The sequence below is a fragment of the Babylonia areolata genome, chromosome 7 (assembly GCF_041734735.1).
Source record: "Babylonia areolata isolate BAREFJ2019XMU chromosome 7, ASM4173473v1, whole genome shotgun sequence".
In the NCBI taxonomy this organism is placed as follows: Eukaryota; Metazoa; Mollusca; class Gastropoda; order Neogastropoda; family Buccinidae; genus Babylonia; species Babylonia areolata.
In genome coordinates, this window is record NC_134882.1 from 3,268,248 (window position 1) to 3,291,978 (window position 23,731).

The 23,731-nt window shown below is 46.7% G+C and overlaps 1 protein-coding gene across 1 annotated transcript in view; it reads right to left on the reverse strand.

Annotated features, from left to right (window-relative positions):
- Positions 1 to 23,731, reverse strand: part of LOC143284263 (uncharacterized) — a 63,752-nt gene that overhangs the window by 18,667 nt on the left and 21,354 nt on the right. Inside the window, exons 2-7 of the mRNA XM_076590948.1 lie at positions 20,467 to 23,731; positions 13,727 to 14,005; positions 12,796 to 13,130; positions 8,510 to 8,836; positions 5,542 to 5,633; positions 2,322 to 5,148 (exon numbers count right to left, since the gene is read on the reverse strand). The exon at positions 20,467 to 23,731 is cut by the window's right edge and continues 701 nt beyond it. Coding sequence (XP_076447063.1) covers positions 2,322 to 5,148; positions 5,542 to 5,633; positions 8,510 to 8,836; positions 12,796 to 13,130; positions 13,727 to 14,005; positions 20,467 to 23,731 — 7,125 coding nt within the window. The remainder of the gene's footprint in view (positions 1 to 2,321; positions 5,149 to 5,541; positions 5,634 to 8,509; positions 8,837 to 12,795; positions 13,131 to 13,726; positions 14,006 to 20,466) is intronic.

The window sequence follows — 23,731 nt, forward strand, 5'->3', positions numbered from 1 at the left end:
TGGCAGTGCCATCCAGCATAACACAATACGGTGAAACTGTGACAGAAAATTCAGTCAATGAAATCATCTGAGCCTTGCGGCTACTGGAAAATAATAAATCATTCAAGTGATAAAAACGCAATGAAGCTGGTAAGCCCAATATTTCACCTGAAAAATGTTGTGATTATTTTGACAAACTGTCAAGTGAGACGAACTGAACATAACACATTTGTGACACAACTCAGAATGAAAACAATCAGACAAGCTGAACACAGCAGTGACACAACTAAGGATGAAAACAATCAGACAAGCTGAACACAACAGTGCCACAACACACCTGATGAAAACAATCAGACAAGCTGAACACAACAGTGACACAACACACCTGATGAAAACAATCAAACAAGCTGAACACAACAGTGCCACAACACACCTGAAGAAAACAATCAGACAAGCTGAACATAACAGTGACACAACACACCTGATGAAAACAATCAGACAAGCTGAACACAACAGTGACACAACACACCTGATGAAAACAATCAGACAAGCTGAACACAACAGTGACACAACACACCTGATGAAAACAATCAGACAAGCTGAACACAACAGTGACACAACACACCTGATGAAAACAATCAAACAAGCTGAACACAACAGTGACACAACACACCTGAAGAAAACAATCAGACAAGCTGAACACAACAGTGACACAACACACCTGATGAAAACAATCAGACAAGCTGAACACAACAGTGACACAACACACCTGATGAAAACAATCAGACAAGCTGAACACAACAGTGACACAACACACCTGATGAAAACAATCAAACAAGCTGAACACAACAGTGACACAACACACCTGAAGAAAACAATCAGACAAGCTGAACACAGCAGTGACACAACACACCTGATGAAAACAATCAAACAAGCTGAACACAACAGTGACACAACACACCTGATGAAAACAATCAAACAAGCTGAACACAACAGTGCCACAACACACCTGATGAAAACAATCAGACAAGCTGAACACAACAGTGACACAACACACCTGATGAAAACAATCAGACAAGCTGAACACAACAGTGACACAACACACCTGATGAAACAATCAGACAAGCTGAACACAACAGTGACATAAATCATGATGAAAACAATGACACTAACAGAGCACAACAGTGACACAACTAAGGATGAAAACAATGAGACAAACTGAATGCAACAGTGAAACAACTCTGGATGAAAAATAATCAGATAAACCAAACACAACAGTGACACAACTCATGATTAAAATAATCACTAAATCAGACAAACTGACCACAACAGTGACAACCAATGATTAAAACAATCAGAAAAACTGACCACAACAGTGACATAAATCATGATGAAAACAATGACACTAACTGAGCACAACAGTGACACAACTCAGGATGAAAACCATGACACAAACTGAACACAACAGTGACATAACTCAGGATAAAAACCATGACACAAACTGAACACAACAGTGACACAACTCAGGATGAAAACAATGACACTAACTGAGCGCAACAGTGACACAACTCAGGATGAAAACCATGACACAAACTGAACACAACAGTGACACAACTCAGGATGAAAACCATGACACAAACTGAGCACAACAGTGGCATTACTCAGGATGAAAACCATGACACAAACTGAACACAACAGTGACACAACTCAGGATGAAAACCATGACACAAACTGAGCACAACAGTGGCATTACTCAGGATGAAAACCATGACACAAACTGAACACAACAGTGACATAACTCAGGATAAAAACCATGACACAAACTGAACACAACAGTGACACAACTCAGGATGAAAACCATGACACAAACTGAACACAACAGTCAACAGTGACACAACTCATGATGAAAACCATGACACAAACTGAACACAACAGTGACACAACTCAGGATGAAAACAATGACACTAACTGAGCGCAACAGTGACACAACTCAGGATGAAAACCATGACACAAACTGAACACAAGTGACACAACTCAGGATGAAAACCATGACACAAACTGAACACAACAGTGACACAACTCAGGATGAAAACCATGACACAAACTGAACACAACAGTGACACAACTCAGGATGAAAACCATGACACAAACTGAACACAAGTGACACAACTCAGGATGAAAACCATGACACAAACTGACCACAACAGTGACACAACATGATGAAAACAATGACACCAACTGAACACAACAGTGACACAACTCAGGATGAAAACAATGACACCAACTGAACAAAACAGTGACGTAACTCATGACAAACACAATCAATGCTGGCAATAAGTTACCTCCGAAGACGACAACTCCACATGCTCCAGCCACGACCCCTTGCTGTCGTCGTCTGACCCCCCGGTCGTCTGACCTTCCTCCCCCCATGGGAACGGGAACAGCACAGAGGGGGCCGGTGGCAAGCGGTCTGCAAGAGGCGAGGACCTCACCATCCCATCCACACTCGCACCGCTCAGCGGACTGGGCGCAAGGAAGGAGGAGGAGGAGGTTGTGGTGGTGGTGGTGGCGGCCGCACGCTGTGCCGGACTATCCACACCACTAACACTGATGCCCGATGCAGGCTTACTGTTTGACGCACCCTCTCCCCCCCCACCATGGGACAAAGACATGGTGCTCACCCCCCCTGCCGGTGCAACAGAGTCGAGGGGGGCTGCAGCAAAGTGAGAGTCAGCCAAGGTCAAGGTCAGAGGCTGTGGGTGGGTGGCGCCGTGCTGTGGAGGGGGCACGGTCAGTGGCAAGGAGTGGTGGTGGGCACACAGTGTCTTGGTGAAGCCCTGAGCCGGCAGGGACAGCAGGGGACCCGTACTGGAGGGAGGGGAAGAACAGGGGGCGCTGAGGGGCGTGCTGTGTGTGTCGGTTGTGCTGCTGTGCGTGTTGTTCACACCGTTCACACCGTGTGTGTTTGTCATACCGTGTGTGTTGGTCACACCAAGCGTGCTGGTCACACTGTATGCGGTGGTCATGCTGTGCGTGTTGGTCACACCGTGTGTATCAGTCACGCCGTGTGTGTTGGTCACGCTGTGCGTGTTGGTCACACCATGTGTATCTGTCATGCCATGTGTGCTGGTCACGCCGTGTGTGTTGGTCACGCTGTGTGTGTTGATCACACCATGTGTATCAGTCACGCCATGTGTGCTGGTCATACTGTGCACGTTGGTCATGCTGTGCACAGGGAAGGACCCCACACTGCTCATCACAGGGGTTGGGGATCCCGCCACCAGGAGAGGGGCGGCCACAAACGGGCCCGATGATGATGACGATTTCTTCGCCCTCCTCCCCTCTCCGTCTGGCTCGTCACCCTCCAAAGGCTTCTTCTTCTTCCGCTTCTTCTTCTTCTTCACCGGGGGGACCTCCTGGCTGCTGTCCCCTGCCACAGCGCTGCCTGACACACCCGGACTTTTGCTGTCACCACCACCACCCCCACACGCTGCCTTCTTCTCTGATGAAGACATGCTCCCTGCTGGCGTGGACAGGTGACTCCCACCCTGAGGTGTGGCGGAGGCCGGGGACTTGGGGTGGGGAGGCTCCTCCTGAGCCTTGACCAGCTTCTTGCCAGCAGCAGCAGCCAGGTTCTGCTGGGCGATGGAGGTGAGGGACACGGGCACGGCTACGAAGTTGGGCACATTCTTGTTGTCCAGGTGCTTGAGGCCCAGGGCACTGGCCGGCACGATCTGCAGCAGGTTGTTCTGGCCTGGCAGCTGCAGGAACTTGACGTTGCTCAGGTGGGCCGGCAGGGATGGGAAGCCCAACATCTGGGGGCGAAGCGCTGTGCTTAAGGGGCGCAGGAGGCGGCCAATGGGTTGGGGAGGGGTGGGGGGTAGGGGGAAGGCTGGGGGGGTCATCTGGGTGGGGCGCACCGGGGACACCCCTGGGTCTTTGGCAGAGCTCCGGGGCCGAGCCAGGCGCACGGTGGGGGTGGAGGCAGCCAGCGGGGTAGGGGTGGGGGTGGAGGTGAGGAGGGTGGTGGGGGTGGACGTCGGGGCCTTGCGGGGGGACACACTCAGGTTGCTCAGGTCAGGGACCAGGCTGTCGTCACCCAGCGCCTTCTTCTTCTTCTTCTTTCTCTTCTTCTTCTTCTCCCCTGCCGGAGTGACCTCGTCCGGACTGCACAACTCTTTCTTCTGGATCTTGAAGTGCTGCTGCAGGGCCAGACTGGGGGACGCCACGTGGCTGGCTGATGTGTTGTGAGTGATCTGCAGGCGACTCAACCCAGAGATCCCCATGGTCCCCGAGGGTCCGTCCGACCCCACCCCAGGGCCCCCCTGAGGGGCTGAGGACAGCAGGGGGGTGGTGAGGGAAGGCGACCCCCCCAGCTGCAGTGCAGCCGATCTGGGCACCACTCCCTGCACTGACACCGGCACAAGACCCAGAGGGGGGAGGGGGAGGGAGGAGGCGGTGGCAGTGGGCATCAGCCTGGAGGTGACCGAGCTCTGGGGGAGCTTCAGCACCTCAGCACCGCCCCTCCCCACCCCCACCATGCCAGGCTCTCCATCACCGGCTATACTCCCACTGGGCGCCGCAGGCACAGCCAGTTTGGAACCTTCCAGGGTTACTGACTTGAGCCCCTCCCCATGATCCTTGGCCCTGGGGAGGAGTTGTTGCTGAGACACCTCAGTGACCCTCACCCTGACGGGGAACATGAACTTGGGCAGCTTGCTCCTCAGCTCCTGGGGAATGGCGCTGGGCCGGGCCGCCTTGGGCAGGATCTCCACACGGAAGTCCCCAATGACCTGCACGCGGGGTTCTGGGTACATCCCTCGTTTGACGTTGCTGGTGATGGCCTTGAGAATCTGCTCCTTGCAGCGGTCCCAGGGGCAGTTGAAGATCATCTCCACCAGCTTAATCTCATCCTCCTCCATCACATCATCAGAGACGGACACAGGTGTGGGGTTGTTGGCGCGCAGGCAGATGAGGGTGGAGTGCCACTGTCGGGGCGGGGATGGGGGTGGGGGCCGGGTGGTGGTGGTGGTGGTGGTGTCTGTGGGAAACTCTGGGCTGGATGAGCACAGGGAGATGGGAGAGGAGCCAGACACCTTTGCTTTGCCCCCTGTCGTGTCCTCCCCCTCCCCATCCACACCGCTGCTCACCTTCTTCTTTCTGCGCACTCTGCAACACAGGGCCAGTTGTTCACGATAACAAAAAAAATATGGTTGATGTTTCATTTTTCTATCTTTGTCTATGAGGCCCCATACATTTAGCACAATGTAAAATAAACCACACCAATGAAAAGAATGTCCTTGGCAAAATTCTGAAAAAAAACAAACAACACTTTGATAAGTAAAACAAAACAATCACACTTGCAGACAGAAAAAAAGAAAAAAGAAAAAAAAAAAACCCCAAAAAAACCAGGAAGGCGCTGCACTGTGGCACGATGCCCTCTCTCCAGAAAAGAGCAGTCACCCAAACTTCACACCTAAAAAACTGTGTTGTGACAAAGGATACAATACAAAGCACAGGACAAAGAGCAACACAACACACTGGCTGTCTGATGCTCAGTACCTTCGTGGCTGCTGTGCACACCCTGTGCCCGGTTCCTTGGTCTGGACGTCAGGCTTCCCTTCGTCGTCACTGACCACCACCGGGGACATGTCCTGGACACAGAAAACAATTGACTTTTTAACCCTTGCACAGAAGGTTGTATTTCTCTTGAACATCATCCCCACAATGATCATTCCAATGAACATCATCCCCACAATGATCATTCCAATGAACATCATCCCCACAATGATCATTCCAATGAACATCATCCCCACAATGATCATTCCAATGAACATCATCCCCACAATGATCATTCCAATCTACATGCCACATCAATAACATCATCCCCACAATGATCATTCCAATGAACATCATCCCCACAATGATCATGCCTATCTGCATGCCACATCAATAACATCATCCCCACAATGATCATTCCAATCTACATGCCACATCAATAACATCATCCCCACAATGACCATTCCAATCTACATGCCACATCAATAACATCATCCCCACAATGATCATTCCAATCTACATGCCACATCAATAACATCATCCCCACAATGATCATTCCTATCTACATGCCACATCAATAACATCATCCCCACAATGATCATTCCTATCTACATGCCACATCAATAACATCATCCCCACAATGATCATTCCTATCTACATGCCACATCAATAACATCATCCCCACAATGATCATGCCTATCTACATGCCACATCAATAACATCATCCCCACAATGATCATTCCAATCTACATGCCACATCAATAACATCATCCCCACAATGATCATTCCAATCTACATGCCACATCAATAACATCATCCCCACAATGATCATGCCTATCTACATGCCACAGCAATATAGCAGAATGTCATCTTGCAACACATATGGCCATTTGCATTACCTGTACAATACAGTAACAATCTGCAATAGTATTTCTAACAAACACACAGGTACAATACGTTAATCTGCAATGGTGTTTCTAGCAAATAAACAAACAACATAAAACATAAAGTTATTAAACATAGACTAACACACACAAGATGACATTTCAATTCTGAACTCACATTCCATAACAACAGTAAAGTTCATGGAACATGGGGAACATCAGAACTACAACTGACCAATTGATCCAAAGGTTATGTATGTTTCTACATTTGTAGAATCATCTCTAGTTTTCTACAACCATAGGTACAATGGCCACTGATTATCTAACACTGCTCAATACCTGAACAAAAAGATAAGATGGAAAAAAAAGAAAGAAAAAAACCAAAAAAAAACCCCAACTAATTTAATGTATGAAACGCTACAATTTTGTTTCACTCCAAGACTGTAGGTGACGAGTATGCTTGTTAGTGAAGGCTGTCACCTCACTGTGATAAAACTGAGCTGACAGGTCAGAGTATCAGTCACCAATGTTTTTTGGACTTCATCTTCCGCTAATGTGACTGCATTACTTTTGTTCAGCAAAATCAATTTGGAAACTTCAAAGCATACACAAAGTAGTGGCTGCACTTTGACCCTTTCATCACCAGAGGTGCAGAGCCAGCTGACAGTACAAACCAGATGAGCAGCAGTACACTTCTGTCTGAACCAGCTGTGCAGGAGAGGGAAAACTGTGTCACCACCAACCCACTTTAACCTGAGATAACTTCGCTTTTACTCATTGAATCTTCTTCATTCATAGCTCATTTTAAAGGGCAAAGACTGCAACTTATGTTGAGCATGTTTATTTGTATGAACACATTGACCGAATTTTGAAATCAGTTGATGAAAATGAATATGTATGTATTTTTGAATAGTTTTCACATATTCTTGGTTGTTTTAAACATAAAAATACACCATTTCAAGTGAAAAATGAACACACAGACTGGGAAATACAACTGGAAACAGAGACATAACACAATGTTATAAAATGTGCACCTACCTATGTGCAGAGATGAGAAGAATACACACACACACACACACACTCTCACACACACACAGTATCACCAGGCACTCCATTTGGGAAAACACCACCACCACACACACTGTATGTTGCAAAACTGGAAGTTGCATGACTCCTTTCACAAATGTCTTTGTACATTTTTAAATGTCTTTGTGTTACTTGTCTATCCTTCTCGACTGGTCTGGCAAATTCTTCTCCACTGTCCCTGTCAGTAATCGGCATTCCAGTGGGCGAATTATCGTCTAAAATCATTTGCTATGCCGCTGTGGTGTTGTAAACACCCTTTCGTTTGTTTCCTGAAGTCCATGCTTCGACCAGAGAAATCTGCTAAATAAATTAGTGAAATATTCAACGATAAGCGTCAACGTAGAATAGATGTTCTGGAAACATGTGGTGAACATTTCCAACCTGTGTAGACTCATGAAAAGAAGAACGAGCGAGGTTGGTAACTCTACAGTACAAGTCGCTGCCTGGCGCCTGAGGCGTTCACCAATCGGCGCTCATCATGGTTCAGCAGTGAAGGGATTAATCTGTTGTGTCATACATATTTCGTTTTCCTCTATTGTTGTTTTTCACCATAGCCAACATCTTGCATTCTACTCTTTATTCCTTTTCTGCTTTCTCCTCCTTTATTTATTTCCTTGGCATTCACACACTCTCTCTTGCTCTCTTTTTGTTGTCTTTTTTTTTGTTTTACAACAGTGGCAAACTATTTTGGCCAGCTTTCCTTCTTTTAAACTCAGCTGAAATGAGGATGCTGAATACACTGGGGTGACTGACAGCAGTCTTCTTTTTCTCTCTTCCACAGACACACTGCCTCCCTGTAAACTGCCGTGTGTCTTCAAAACAAAGAGCAGAGTTCCCCTCAATTTTTTTCCTTTTTAAAATTTTTGTATGTATAAATTCATTTCTTTTTTCTCCTTAAAACCAGTTTCATTTTCATTTTCATTCAAATCAGCTCCAATTCTGCAGAAAAAAAAAGTTTCACAATACTGTGATTGGTTACATGTTTGCTGTGGTCAACTCACCTGTATGGGTCTGGAAGCTGAAGAAGAACTCTGAGGTGCTGTCGATACCTGAGGCAGGGAGGTCTTCACCGTGTTTATCGGGGGCGACTGCTGCAGAAGTGCAGGGGGGGCGGTGCTGGGTGTCGATGGAGATGTGACGACTGTTGACAAGGTGTTGACTGACATGGCGGCTGTGATCGTGCTGCTGTGTGGGGTGGAGGTGGAGGTAGTGGTGAAGACGGCTGACAATGACGACGACAGTGGCGATGGCAATGATGATGTGATTGCTGTAGAGGGGGGCACGGAGGATGAGTAGCTGGTCACCGCCGGGCTGATCGATTCCGGTACCTGGACAGAGAAATGTTGTTGTGTTGTGTTGTGTTTTATTCACACTGTCTTTCTTTGTCCTGTGTTGTTTTGTACTGTACTGTACAGCATTGTGTTGCATTGCATTGTGTTGTGTTATATCCATACTGTCTTGCTTTGTCCTGTGTTGTTTTGTACTGTACAGTACAGCATTGTGTTGCATTGCATTGTGTTGTGTTGTGTTATATCCATACTGTCTTGCTTTGTCCTGTGTTGTTTTGTACTGTACTGTACAGCATTGTGTTGCATTGCATTGTGTTGTGTTATATCCATACTGTCTTGCTTTGTCCTGTGTTGTTTTGTACTGTACTGTACAGCATTGTGTTGTGTTTGTTTTATTCATACTGTCTTGCTTTGTCCTGTGTTGTTTTGTACTGTACTGTACAGCATTGTGTTGCATTGCATTGTGTTGTGTTATATCCATACTGTCTTTCTTTGTCCTGTGTTGTTTTGTACTGTACAGTACAGCATTGTGTTGCATTGCATTGTGTTGTGTTATATCCATACTGTCTTGCTTTGTCCTGTGTTGTTTTGTACTGTACAGTACAGCATTGTGTTGCATTGCATTGTGTTGTGTTATATCCATACTGTCTTGCTTTGTCCTGTGTTGTTTTGTACTGTACAGTACAGCATTGTGTTGCATTGCATTGTGTTGTGTTATATCCATACTGTCTTGCTTTGTCCTGTGTTGTTTTGTACTGTACAGTACAGCATTGTGTTGCATTGCACTGCATTGTGTTGTGTTTGTTTTATTCATACTGTCTTGCTTTGTCCTGTGTTGTTTTGTACTGTACTGTACAGCATTGTGTTGCATTGCACTGCATTGTGTTGTGTTTGTTTTATTCATACTGTCTTGCTTTGTCCTGTGTTGTTTTGTACTGTACTGTACAGCATTGTGTTGCATTGCATTGTGTTGTGTTATATCCATACTGTCTTGCTTTGTCCTGTGTTGTTTTGTACTGTACAGTACAGCATTGTGTTGCATTGCATTGTGTTGTGTTATATCCATACTGTCTTGCTTTGTCCTGTGTTGTTTTGTACTGTACTGTACAGCATTGTGTTGCATTGCATTGTGTTGTGTTATATCCATACTGTCTTGCTTTGTCCTGTGTTGTTTTGTACTGTACAGTACAGCATTGTGTTGCATTGCACTGCATTGTGTTGTGTTTGTTTTATTCATACTGTCTTGCTTTGTCCTGTGTTGTTTTGTACTGTACTGTACAGCATTGTGTTGCATTGCATTGTGTTGTGTTATATCCATACTGTCTTGCTTTGTCCTGTGTTGTTTTGTACTGTACAGTACAGCATTGTATTGCATTACATTGTGTTGTGTTGTGTTTGTTTTATTCATACTGTCTTGCTTTGTCCTGTGTTGTTTTGTACTGTACAGTACAGCATTGTATTGCATTACATTGTGTTGTGTTGTGTTTTATTCATACTGTCTTGCTTTGTCCTGTGTTGTTTTCTACTGTACAGTACAGCATTGTGTTGCATTTCATTGCATTGTGTTGTGTTGTGTTATATCCATACTGTCTTGCATTGTCTTGTGTTGTTTTGTACTGTACTGTACAGCACTGTATTGCATTGCATTGTGTTGTACTGTGTTGTGTTTTATTGCAATACACTGCACTGCACTGCATTAGGCTGTTTTGTTGTGTTGTGTAGTGTTGTACTGTATTGCACTGCATTGCACAGCATTGTGTCATACTGTACTGTATTGTACCATCATACTGTTAGGAGCTGGAAATTTTCATATCACAGGGGGTCAAGGGGTGTGAGGAAGACATTTTTTTTTTTTTTTTAAACGAAAGAAAAAAAGCATACGTCATTTTTACCCTGAACAATATGCGATAGTCGCAGCAGTATCAGTGTAGCAGCCACAACAACAGCAAACGCATAGGATGGCTGGGCCCAATCCTCTCACATCTCTCAATTGAACCAGCTCAAATTAGCCCACCTGCTAGTTGAAAGGTTTCAGGTCTCACAGCCTTTCAAGGCCATCGGAGCAGTGAATTCATATATATTGTGTGTCCCAAAAAAAGTGAACCGCTTTTTGACAAGTATTTTCTCAGCGACAAAGAAACCGAATTCGTTCACACAGTAACCTTAGGGTATCATCAACAAGTCTGCAAAATATCTAAAAGTTTGGACGCAAATTATGTGAGTACTGTCAAATTCAAAACAGCATGTCAAAATCCAATATCAGGGGAAAACTCACTTATTTCAGTTTATGCTCAATATGGCCTCCATCTTCCTCCACGACTAAACGAAGCCATTTCTTCCAAGCAGATATTTTTAGCTATCTCTAACGTAAAATCTTTCTCGCCTGTGAAAATGATCCTTTTCACATCAGTGGCCGAGCAGCGGTCATTCAAATTATGGAAGCGAGTTTTTCTTTTCCCTCTTAACATCTTGGTCCCTCCTTGATATCCGTATCCTCTTGAAGGGCTTCAACTCCCATTCTTTCGCCATTCTTTGCACAGAAGACTCACTCACTTGTAAATCGCTTGAAAATTCTTTAAGAGATTTGTGGGTCCCTGGGTTCTCCTCCTTGGATTGAATCAGTTCCTCAACACAGTCCTTGTTCTCCTCCGAACATGCAGTCTTGGATCTCCCACTGCCAATTTTACGTGCGACTGACCCTGTAGTGTGTATTTTAATGATAATTCGATTTACAGTGACATGACTACACCCCTTGCCTGGAAATTCCCTTACGATCCTTCTTCCACCCCAGCCTTTCTCCTTGAAACAGTTTTCAATGGTAACCTTATCACTTTCACTCAAAGGCATGGTTGATCCTTCCGAACTGAAACTTCAGACAGAAATGATTTTGGATACAGACAACAATTAAAAAAATCAATAGACTTAACACCCAGACAGGCTATTTTTAGACTGACACTGACAGATGCCAACACCTGGCAGCTGGCATGAACATGATGAAGGTCACATTGCACAGCTCTGATATTGGATTTTTTACGCCAGAGAATCGACAGACAGACAGAAAATACAAAAAAACTTAGCCGTATGAAGAGCACAGGAACAAGAGTCATAATGGCTGCCGGAAAAAGAGGGCGCTAGCCAGCAGGACAAAGGGGAGGTTACCTACTTCCGGGAGGTTATCGGCCGTAGTACTTTTGTTTTCTCTGCATAGGTGGATAGTAGTTTGCACAGGACAGGAATGTCAGACCCCTGCCGGAGTCTGCACTCGTTGGGTCACGGTTAAGTATGTGTAATTAAAACTGGATTTTTTGACATGCCATTTTGAATTTGACAACATGCTGTTTTGAATTTGACTCACATAATTTGCGTCCGAACTTAGATATTTTGCAGACTTGTTGATGATACCTTAAGGTTACTGTGTGAAAATTTTCAATGAATTCGGTTTCTCGGTCACTGAGAAAATACTTGTCAAAAAGCGGTTCACTTTTTTGGAGGACACCCGATATATCCACTGTGTCTGGTGCTCAGCATAGGAAGGCCGGGTGAAATCCTCTCCTTTCAGTTTTAACCTTCACCTACCAAAGCCACTGGGAAGGAGTGAGAAAAAACCAGTACAACCACCTTTCCAATGGACACAACACCAGGCCTCAAACTCTGATCACTGGTCAACAGTGGATCACAAGTCCCAATGCCTAACTCATTCTGCCACAAGGACATGACAAAATGACACTCAGAAATCTGCAAAAGACAGGAAAGACAGACAGAGGAAATGTGTGTATCTTTCGCCACTGTATTTACTGACTGTTTGTGTCACATGACCGAGCACAACTGCATAAGCTTAGGCTTGTTGCTGCTTTCTTTCTTTTCTTTCAAGACTAAACTGGACACTGTATTTTGTCTTGTTTCTTGAAACAAAATGTTTTTCAGAACCAGACGAATCAGTCCCAACCCCTATCTCCACCGCCTCCCCCCCACCCGGCCCCCCGCATCCCCTAACTCACCTTCTTCCTGCGGTTGGTGGTCTGCTCCGAGTACACCTCGCTCATCTCCCACATCATCATTGCCTTGCGACTGACGGCGTCCAGGTTCTTGGCGATGCGGTATGAAGTCTGGCGCCGCGGCAGGTTGGAGTAGCGGTCTGTTGACCGCTGGCGCCGGGGCGCTGTCTTCTCCAGGGTAGGCAGTTCGTCGCCGCTGCTCTCCAAGGCCTGGTCACAGCCGTCACCCCCACTGCCGCTGCCGCCTTTCACCGTGTGGTGGTGGTGGTGTGCAGGGGGAGTGTCCTGTTTGATGCTGGTCAGGGGCTGGGGGTTCTTTTCCCCCGGTCTGCTTTGACCTGGAGGAGGGGAGCACAACAGGCACAACAACACTGATTTGGGTTTCTTGTTAATCCACCAACCCCCTGAACACAAAAAAAGTGAGAGAGACAAACACAGGAGACTGGCCCCCTCCAGTCCCCCAAAGAGGAAGTTATAGGAGTGGGGGCAGCGGGCTTGAAGCAATCGCTTATTTGGTTCCATATGTTTACAAAAGGAACGTCAAAGAAAATGTATGCCCAACTCTATACAATCACAGGTGTATGCATAGATATATGTAAGAATTCAAATTAGACTTGTCAAATTTCTGCCATTAAATGATTCATTTTACTATTAATTTTTCTTTAAGTTTAAAATTATTTTTGTAGATGAACCTGTGTTTAGAGAACTCTCTGTTGCCTGGCTTATTTGTTAATGTTCCAAATCTACGTTAAATATAATAAAGATGTCCAAAATAAAGAAGACAGCATGTCACATAAGCACATACATGCACACAACCGCACTCACACACAAACCAAACACACTCTCACACACATTACACACACACACACAAGCAAAGCAAACCACCAAATCATACTATTATACCACACAACAACCACCCCCTTCCCTCACCAACCTTTCACTGAAGGCAGACACACACACTTCTCCACACAGCCTGGCTTGGTGCAGCCAGCAGCCAAGGACCCACTCTGCAACACAGACCCTGCATCCTGAAGGGCGGGCTGCGTGTGCGACATGCTGGTGCCAGACTTCTCTAGACTGTCGCAGATGCAGCCCAGGCGGCAGTATTCCTTGTCACAGGTACGGCGTGATGGAACAGGCGTCTGCGTTTGATCCGTTTCATCGCTCTCTGCTGACGGCAGGCACAGGTGGCAGATACAGCCATAGCGGCACCCTGCAGACACAAAGTGATGTTGTTTCACATTATCATCATTATTATATCAATTATTATCAGAATATTATCAATAACATTATTATATCAATTATTATCAGAATATTATCAGTAACGTTTTCATATGAATCATCATAATTATCACTGATACCTAATACTATTATAGTAATCAATATGACTGAAATTATATTTACATGAATAATTATATAATCATCAATGATACGGGTCTATAAGTCATGCCTACCTTCAGTCAGAGACCAAACTCAATGTGCTTTACTAACAGTACTGTGTCATTTACATTTTACAGACCAAACTCAATGTGCTTTACTAACAGTACTGTGTCATTTACATTTTACAGACCAAACTCAATGTGCTTTACTAACAGTACTGTGTCATTTACATTTTACAGACCAAACTCAATGTGCTTTACTAACAGTACTGTGTCATTTACATTTCACATGCCACTTGGGGCTCTTCTTTCTTTTCTGTGTCCTTCAGTCACATTTCAGTCATGTGCGCACACTCACGCATGTTATTACTTTGTCAGAGTGGATTTTCCTGAAGTTTTGCCAAGTCTTGCCATGGGTTCTTTTACCAGCAGACACACACACACACACACACACACACACACACACAGTACACAATCACCTACAGAAAGACCAAACAAAGCAGTGTGACAATTACACCTAAACTCGCTTGTTCATAAACACAAGAGTAAAAAAAATATATTACAAACCCAACTCAACAGCTGGAGAGAAGGTTACTGTAACTGTGTGAGCCAAACAGCTAATGCATGTAACAGCTTGCCTTCAGTCATGTGTGTGGATACTGCTTCGGTGCAACCAATCACCTAACTCTTGAAAAGTTATCAAAACAGACAAGGATACTGATACAGCTGCCTGAGTGTTGATGAATGAGACTGATATATTTGCCTGAGTGTTGATGAAGGATACTGATATATGTGCCTGAGTGTTGATGAAGGATACTGATATATTTGCCTGAGTGTTGATGAAGGATACTGATATATGTGACTGAGTGTTGATGAAGGATACTGATATATGACTGAGTGTTGATGAAGGATATTGACATATCTGCCTGAGTGTTGATGAATGAGACTGATATATCTGCCTGAGTGTTGATGAAGGATACTGACACATTTGCCTGAGTGTTGATGAAGGATGCTGATACATCTAACTGAGTGTTGATGAAGGATACTGATAATTTTGATATGATATATATATATATATATATATATATATATATAGAGAGAGAGAGAGAGAGAGAGAGAGAGAGAGAGAGAGAGAGTGAGAGAGGGAGAGAGAGAGAGAGAGAGAGAGAGAGAGAGAGAGAGACAGAGAGAGAGAGAGACAGACAGAGACAGAGACAAGACAAAATTCTTTATTTCGAGGATAATATATAAGTACTGGTGTGCTTTTTTACATCTAGTCCCTGCCATGAATAGGGTCTACACTACACAATACTGAATAAAATGAAAGCATGTAGAGATACATAACAGAGGAGAATTTTTTTTTTTAATCATTGACAACAACATCAACAACAACAAAAAAACAATGACTACACACACACACACACACACACACACACAGCATACAGGCACAAGCATGTTGTTAGTAAAATGCATAGGAAAAAATGAACAAAATGAAAGAAACACACACACAACACACAGCGCACTACAGACCAGAGTGGGGGATGGAGGGTGAGGGAGGTCCTCAGTCAACCATACACATTTGACAAACAGTGTCATTTAAATGAACGATTTACATTACACATTATGGCATAAGGTGGGACAGGCAATGTTTTTTTAAGGTGGTTGGGCAATGGTGTTTAATTGTTTTTGGGAGTTGTTTAATTGTTTCTGGGAGTGAGTTCCATAGGGTGGCACCTGAGCAGACCAGGCTGGATTTGAACAAGTCAATTATTGGAATTGGGATATGGACTTTGGGGGGAGATTCCTTGATGAATTCACAGAGAGAGAGAGAGAGACAGAGACAGAGACAGAGAGAGATCTGCCTGAGTGTTGATGAATGATACTGACGTATCTGACTGAGAGCTGATGAATGATACAGATATATACCTGCTTGAGGGCTGATGAATGAATGATACTGATGTATATGAGGGCTGATGAATGATACCGATGTATCTGACTGAGGGCTGATGAATGATACTGATGTATCTGACCGAGGGATGATGAATAATTAAAAATGTTAAAACATCAAATGCCTAAAGTTTTCAAAAATCAGGAATCCATATTAAATGCATGACATTTTGTGTGCTGGCATTTCAATCGCAGAAGATTCTTTTGGGATTACTACTCAGATTAAATCATTATTTTACTTCCAATTCAAATTCTGGTGGAACATTTTGCAGAGCTGTGCTTTATCACTGACACTAGCGGCTACCGAATCCTAACCATGCAAAACATTGCTGGAAAGATCATGGAACGCATAATAGCCAGGAAAACATGCAAGGGATCTTGAACACGGGCACATTCTCCCTTCAAATCAAGGTGGTTACAGAACAGGTAAGTCTACATGGGAAAATGTGGCTGCTTTTGCGTATGAGGTGTACAAAGGATTTCAAAGAAAAGAAGAAACACTTGCAGAAGCAATCAACCTTGAAAAAGCTTACAATAAAGTCCAGTTTGCGCACCTCATCGAGCTGCTACTAATGTATGGAGTAAGTTTGACACCGACAAGATGGATAGCAGCAGCGCTTCAGGAAAGAACTGTTGTCCTACGCCTCGGAGACTGGATGTCTGCACCTTCTTAACTTTCCATGGGAATGCCACAAGGGTCTCTGCTCTCTCCTATCCTCTACAATGTCTACACGAAAGGCCTTGCAGACTTAAACAACAACAGAATAGCTTGGATCCATACTCTTGCGGATGATGGCCTGGTCTTTAAAACTTCGAAAGATGCTCAAGAAAGAACTAAAGTCATCCAGAAACAACTGAACAATATCGCTCAATGGTGCAAGGACAAAGGATCTTCCATCAATCCAGCGAAAGCCCAAATGTTGATGTGCACCCTCAAGAACAAAACCACGAGCAAATCACCACCACCTGTCATTCGACGGAATCAAGATTGAGAAAACCGAATGCCTATGCTACCTAGGAATACAGTTTGACAGGACCTTCAGAAAACATACGGAAAATACTGTTCTCGAATGCAAAAAGGGTCTTTCAGTCTTAAAGGCAATGGCAACTAAAGGTATTGAACAACGCCACCTCTTCCTGCTATATCAATCACTCGTTCTCAGTGTGATCAGCTACAGACTCAGGCTAACAACACTGTCTCAAAGCAGTCTCCTAAAATTAGAAAGAGTTCAAAATGAAGCTATGAGGTTGATCCTTGGAACAACAAAAGGCACACCTACGGAAACCATGTGAAACCTGGTTGACCTTCCTTTAATGCAGGCCAGAAACAAGTTAGAACAGGTTAAGACCTACTTCAGAGCATTAGAAAACCCTCAAAACCCACTGAATGATACAGTCAAGGAACAAAAAGGCAGCCATCCAGGACGAGGAAGATCATGGATGAGGCAAGCAGAAGACACAATCCAGCTAGTATGCCGACTACAAGACCTGAAAGAAACAAAAGAATGGGAGGAAAACCCCCAAAACCTCGATCATCTATTCAACACAGCCATTTCACCCGCTCTAGGAAGACATTGTCAGGAATGGCCAGAGTGCAAAACTGAAGAAGTGAAGCTACTCATAGAAGAAAACAGTAAAGAAGACATCATCATCATATACACAGATGGCTCAGTCACCAAAGACCAGTCTGGTTAGGGATTCACTGTGAAACAAAATGGAAAAACAATCAGGGAAGAGAATACTGCCTTTCTCTTGCTGAGATAATAAAGTATTCTGTTATCTGTAATAACCTCCAGCCTAATGATGGAAGGTGAAGCTGTGACACATGCTCTCCAGTGGCTTACATCTATCCATATGCCTGGAAACCACTATGCCATGATTCTAACAGACTCAATGAACCTCATACAGAAAATTGAAAGTGGAATGGGAAGCCCAGATTGGCACTGATGATGGAGTCTCCCGTCGGACCGATGGATGAGTGGGCAGGCAGGTTTATCTGTCGGTGTGTGTCCTCATGGGAAAAGAGGCCAATTCTGGATGTGCAGCACTTCCCACAGGTGTTGCAAGGGAAAACGTCTCCAGAAGTTGAGCCCTGCTTCCTTCGCTCACGCTTCTCATTTATGGCCAGTGTTCTCTTGTTTTCAAACGTCTTTATGCCACTAGAGCACAGCATCTTCCAGTGACAGCGGTCAAGGGCATCAGTTTCCCAGGAAGCGATGTCTATGTCACAGGCTTTGAGGTTTGTCTTCAAGGTGTCCTTGAAGTGCTTGCAGAGTCTTCCAAATATACGGTGGCCTTTCTTCAGCTGGCCATACAAGAGCATCTTCGGGATCCTGCTGTCTGTCATGCGGTCAACGTGTCCTGTCCAGCGTAGCTGGCACTGGATCAGCAGGCTTTCGATGCTGGGCAGGCCGCTCCTCTCTAGGACCTGGAGGTTGGAGACCCTGTCTTGCCACTTTATGCCAAGGATCTTTCGTAGGCATCTCTGGTGAAACTGCTCAAGTTGTTGAATGTGACGGCAATACGTCGTCCATGTTTCACAGCAGTACAACAAGGTCAGCACAACAGCTCTGTAGGTTTTGATTTGGTGCTGAGCCTGATGCCTTTGTTGTTCCACAGCCTGTTATTGAGTCTGCCAAAGGCGGAGCTGGCCTTGGCGATGTGCCGCAACACTTCTGCATCAAGGGCTCCGTTGCTGCATAGGGTGCTGCCCAGGTAGCAAAACTTGTCGACGGACTTGATCTCTGTGTCATTGATCTTGATTGCAGGTGGGGGATTGGGGGGGGGGGGGGGGGGGGGGGGGGGGGGGGGGGGGGGGGGGGAGGCACTGGCATTCTGTGAGCTAGCTGGTTGGTACATGGACTCGGTCTTGCTGAGGCTGATGGTGAGTCCAAAGTACCTGCAGGAGGTTGAGAACCTGTCCATAATGAACTGCATGTCCTCATGGGCGTGTGCAGCAAGCACGCAGTCACCAGTGAAGAGCAACTCTCTCAACAGTGCCTCAAACACCCTGGACCTGGCGTGGAGCCACAAGCTGAAAAGTTTGCCATCTGTGTGAAACTGAATGTAGATGCCCCGGTCACAGTCTTGGAAGGCGTCAATCAGCATGGCAGAGAAGAGGTTGGAGAACAGTGTGGCTGCCAGGACACAGCCCTGCTTCACTCCATTTACCACAGGGAACGGATCCGACATGTCAGTATTTTCCTGTACTCTCGCCTGCATGCCATCGTGGAATGACACAATCAGCTGGATTAGGCTCTCTGGGCAGCTGAACTTTAGGAGGATCTTCCACAGACCATGGCGGTTCACTGTGTCGAAGGCCTTAGTCAGGTCAACAAAGACCATGTGGAGCTCCTTGTTCTGCTCACGGCACTTCTCTTGCATCTGGTGTACGGCAAACACCATGTCACATGTTCCCCTGCCTGACCGGAAGCTGCATTGTGCTTCAGGGATGACTGTGTTGGAGACATGGTCAACCAGTCTGTTCAGTATGATGCGGGTGAAGATCTTGCCGGCGATGCAGAGGAGAGAGATTCCATGGTGGTTATCGCAGGATGTTTTGTCTCCCTTCCGTTTGTAAATGTGGACAATTGAAGCATCCTTGAAATCCTGGGGGAACCTCCCCTCTCTCCCAGATAGACTGGAACAGGGTGGTCAGCTTGTCTGTCAGCACCTCGCCTCCATACTTGTAGATGTCAGGATGCAGGACAACTTGGGAGATAGTGTGTGTGTGTGTGTGTGTGTGTGTGTGTGTGTGTGTGTGTGTGTGTCTGGGCTCTTGTACATTTATGTGTATTTGTTAGTGCTGTCATATCTGTGAAATTGTATTTTTGTTGCATATTTATGCATGTGTGTGTGTGTGTGTGTGTGTGTGTGTGTGTGTGTCTGATTTACATTTATTTGCTTATTTGTTTATTTATTATCATTATTGTCTTTTTATTTTATTTTTATTTATTCATTATTAATATTACAATTATCATCATTATTATTGTATTATTATCATTATATATATTTTTTGTTTTTCCTCAAAGCCAGACTAAGCATGTTGGGTTACGCTGCTGGTCAGGCATCTGCTTGGCACATGTGGTGTAGCGTATAAGGATTTGTCCAAATGCAGTGACGCCTCGTTGAGCTACTGATCAGATAGTGATACTGAAATATTATTTAAAACCTGTATAAACCTTGCAATGCAAACACAGGTAAAGACCATAACACACGCACTCATACTTACAAATTCTGAAAAACTTAAAAACCTGTATAAACCTTGCAATGCAAACACAGGGAAAGACCACAACACACACACAACAACCACCAAAATGTCCACAAAGAAAGAAAAACACATTCTCACCTGGTTTGTCACAGTGCAGCTTCTTGCTGTTGACATCCGACAGGGCGCCGTCCCCAGCCGTCAAGTCCACAAAATCACCTGCTTCCACCTTCACACTGTTGCCCTGACAAATGGCGTCATTCACCGGACGTCTCCACCCCTCAGACCCTGTGTCAGTGCGCAGCGCCGACAACGCACTCAGCGCCAGACCGATGTTCACAACCTTCAGCTCAAAGCGCTGCCTGAAGCGGTCTTTCTTTGGCGCCCTCTTTCTTGGGAGCCTGATGGGGCCGTCCCCGTCCTTCATCTCCTGCGGCATTCGGCGGAAGCGTCGGAAGCGCGAGTTCCAGCCGCCCAGCTTCTTGAAGATGTGGCGCTCCTCAGGGCCCATTTTGAAGCGGGAGAAGATGCCTTTGCTCTGCTTGAGGCCTTTCTCCTTCAGGCGCAGTTCTTCAATGGAGCTGTTGACGTCGTCCATGTACTGGTCCTGGTCAATGGGGATGGGCACACCGTAGCCGTCCTCCTCCTCCCTGTGATCCTTGTCGTCGTCATCCTCCTCGTCCTCTTCATCGTCTCTGTCCTCGTCCATGCGCTCCTTCTTCAGCACAAAGCTTTCTTGAGGACCTGACGTTCGTTTCACCTTCTTCTTTTTGGAGGAGAACACGTAAGTCTTCCTCTTCCGTTTAATCCGCTCCTCATCCTCTCCCAACAACTCTAAGGCTTCCATGTCTTCTGACTTCATGTCACCAAATTTACTTTTCCAGTTCTTGATTTTGTGAATGTCTGACGTCTTCTCCGGGAGCTTGGAGAGAGGCCATGGAGCGTCTTTGTTGCTGACGTCATATAAGCGCCGGAGCTCATTTCGATACAGGCGCTGGTAGCGGCGCCATTTCATGTGCTGCCCTCTAAGGCCCTGGCTCTCCCGGCGAACCTTGCCTTCTTTCCTGCGGCTCTCCTCGAAGGCGTGGAACTTGGCCATGTTGAGGTAGGCAGTAGGTCCACCATCCCACTGCCGGCTGGTCTCCAGCTCCATGTGGGCCTTCACAGCCATCTCGGAGGGGAAGGACACGAACACCAATCCATTCACCTCGTCAAAGTCAGGGTCCAGTTTTCTGGCCGCTTCCGAGTCTTTGTCATCCTCCTCCTCCTCCTCCTCCTCGTCGCTCTTCCCCCCACCACCCTCCTCTCCAGGTCTTTCACCCCCCTCACCCTCCTCCCTGCTGATCTGTCGTTGGAGCTGGTGGTAGTCCCTGACATGGCCCTCCTCCCTCAGCATCCAGGCCAGGCGCGATTCCTGGCTGGCCGGCACCACGCACCTGTTGGATGACTGGTTCAGGTAGCGGTCCAGGTCCTTGCTGACAAAGGCTGACAGCTTGGACGTGGAGGAAGACTTCTCCAGCAGGCCCAGCACGCTGATGGGCAGTGGAGATACGACTGGGTGCCACTTGCTCCAGCCAGGCCGCTCATTATCTGACGTACGGTCCACTTTGGGCTTCCAGCGCTGGCGGGAGGGGCTGGCGATGCGACTGAAGAAGGACCGTGACTGTGACGACAGTGAGCTGCCCGCACGACCGCTGCTGGGGCCTGGCCTGCTAGTGTCTTCAGACTCTGAAGCCGTTCCCTGGCCTCCGCTAGAGGACTGCCAGGACAACCCCAGTGCACTGGGCTGAGGCTTCTTTGTGGCTGGAGGAGAGTTGTGGTTTTGCGACAAGTCCTGAGTCGGTCTTTCTGGAGAGGGGTGGTCACCACCGTCTTTCACCAGGTTCTGCACGGCCTGCGTGGCCGCCTTGGTCATCTGGGTGGTGTCCAGTTCCCCCAGACTGCTGGGGCTGTTGGGGAAGTCCTCCTCCTCCTCCAAGGGACCCCCTCTGTCCTCCATGCTGCACTCACTACAGTCCTGTGTCTGTTCACCCACTGTCCCACCACCTGCCTCTGTACATGGAACCCCCTCCTCCACCCGACTGTCTTTGGACACTGCTGTGTCTGCAGCACCATCACATACAGAGGAACAGGATCTCATCAGGGAGTCCTCATCCCTCCTCATCTCAGCACTCTCAGCCTGCGTCTGGTCCTGCCCCTCATCCTGGACCACAGCCTGGCTGACAGGTGCATCAGAGTCACACTCCTCGTTCTCCGAGTTCAGCAGTTTCTGCGCATCACTGATGACGGCCTGGCAAGCCTCGCTGTCCTCGGGCAGCCGTTCCTTCACCCTGGAGATCAGCTGCAGGAGAGAGGAGGTTCTCTTCCCGTGGCCAGGAGGCAGTGTTTGGTGCCGGGATTGTGGGGAGCCTGTCTCCACCACCACATCCAGCACTGCAATGTTGGGCTTGTTCAGGGGGGGCAACTGACTCAACACAGGCAGTTCATAAGGTTTCTCTTCAGGCACATCTCCCGTCACGTCATCATCAAAGAAGGAGTCATTACAGTCGAGGAAGCTGTTGCTCTCTGAGGCTTTCCAGTCCACACTGTCACTGCACTCTGACATGGCTTTGCTCCCTTGAGTCACTGTCTGCTCGCGGCTTTTCTCGTAGCTCTGAGTCACCTCACTCCCTCCCACCAGCATGGCACACAGAAGGGACGCATCAGGACCAGACAGCCCTGGTTTCCTGGACTTACTGCTGGGACTGGCAAAACAAGACACTGATGATGAAGAAGCAGTGGCCCAAACAGCAGAGGCACCAGGTTTAGGATCAGAGTTCTCTCTCACATCTTTCTCACAACTAGAACTACTGCTACTACGCTTGAGTGTTTTACTGCTGGTGGTCAGACCTGTCCTTTTCCCAGAGTCAGGACTGTCTGACTGCCCGCTGACAAACAGTTTTCTGGCAGCACAGACTGGCGAGCGTTGACGCTCCACCTGGATCACCTTTGACCCTCGACTGGTGCTGGACAGTATGTGGATGGTGTGCTCCTCTGGGGATCCTTCCCCCGTGTGTCTGTTCCCTGCAGCTGAGGGCTTACCCCCCTTGTTGGATTTCTTGTCCCCCTCACTGGGGGAGTGTTCTGTGCTGCTCCATGAATTGTCCACAGGACTCACACCAGAGGTGACCAGCTCCCCACCTCTGCGCGGAGATCGCACACGCCTTCCTGCCGAGGATGGGGACTCGCCGTTGTCTGACCCTGCGCTCGAAGATGATGCGGATTTCCTCGCCTTGGGCGACTTCTGAATGGCAGCGGTCACAGGGGGGCTCATTTTCTCTGGCAACCTTCGTGGTGACTGTCTTTGGGGCGAACACTTGGGAGAGGCAGAGGAACTAGGACTGGCATTCCTGGAGGTCTTGGCGCT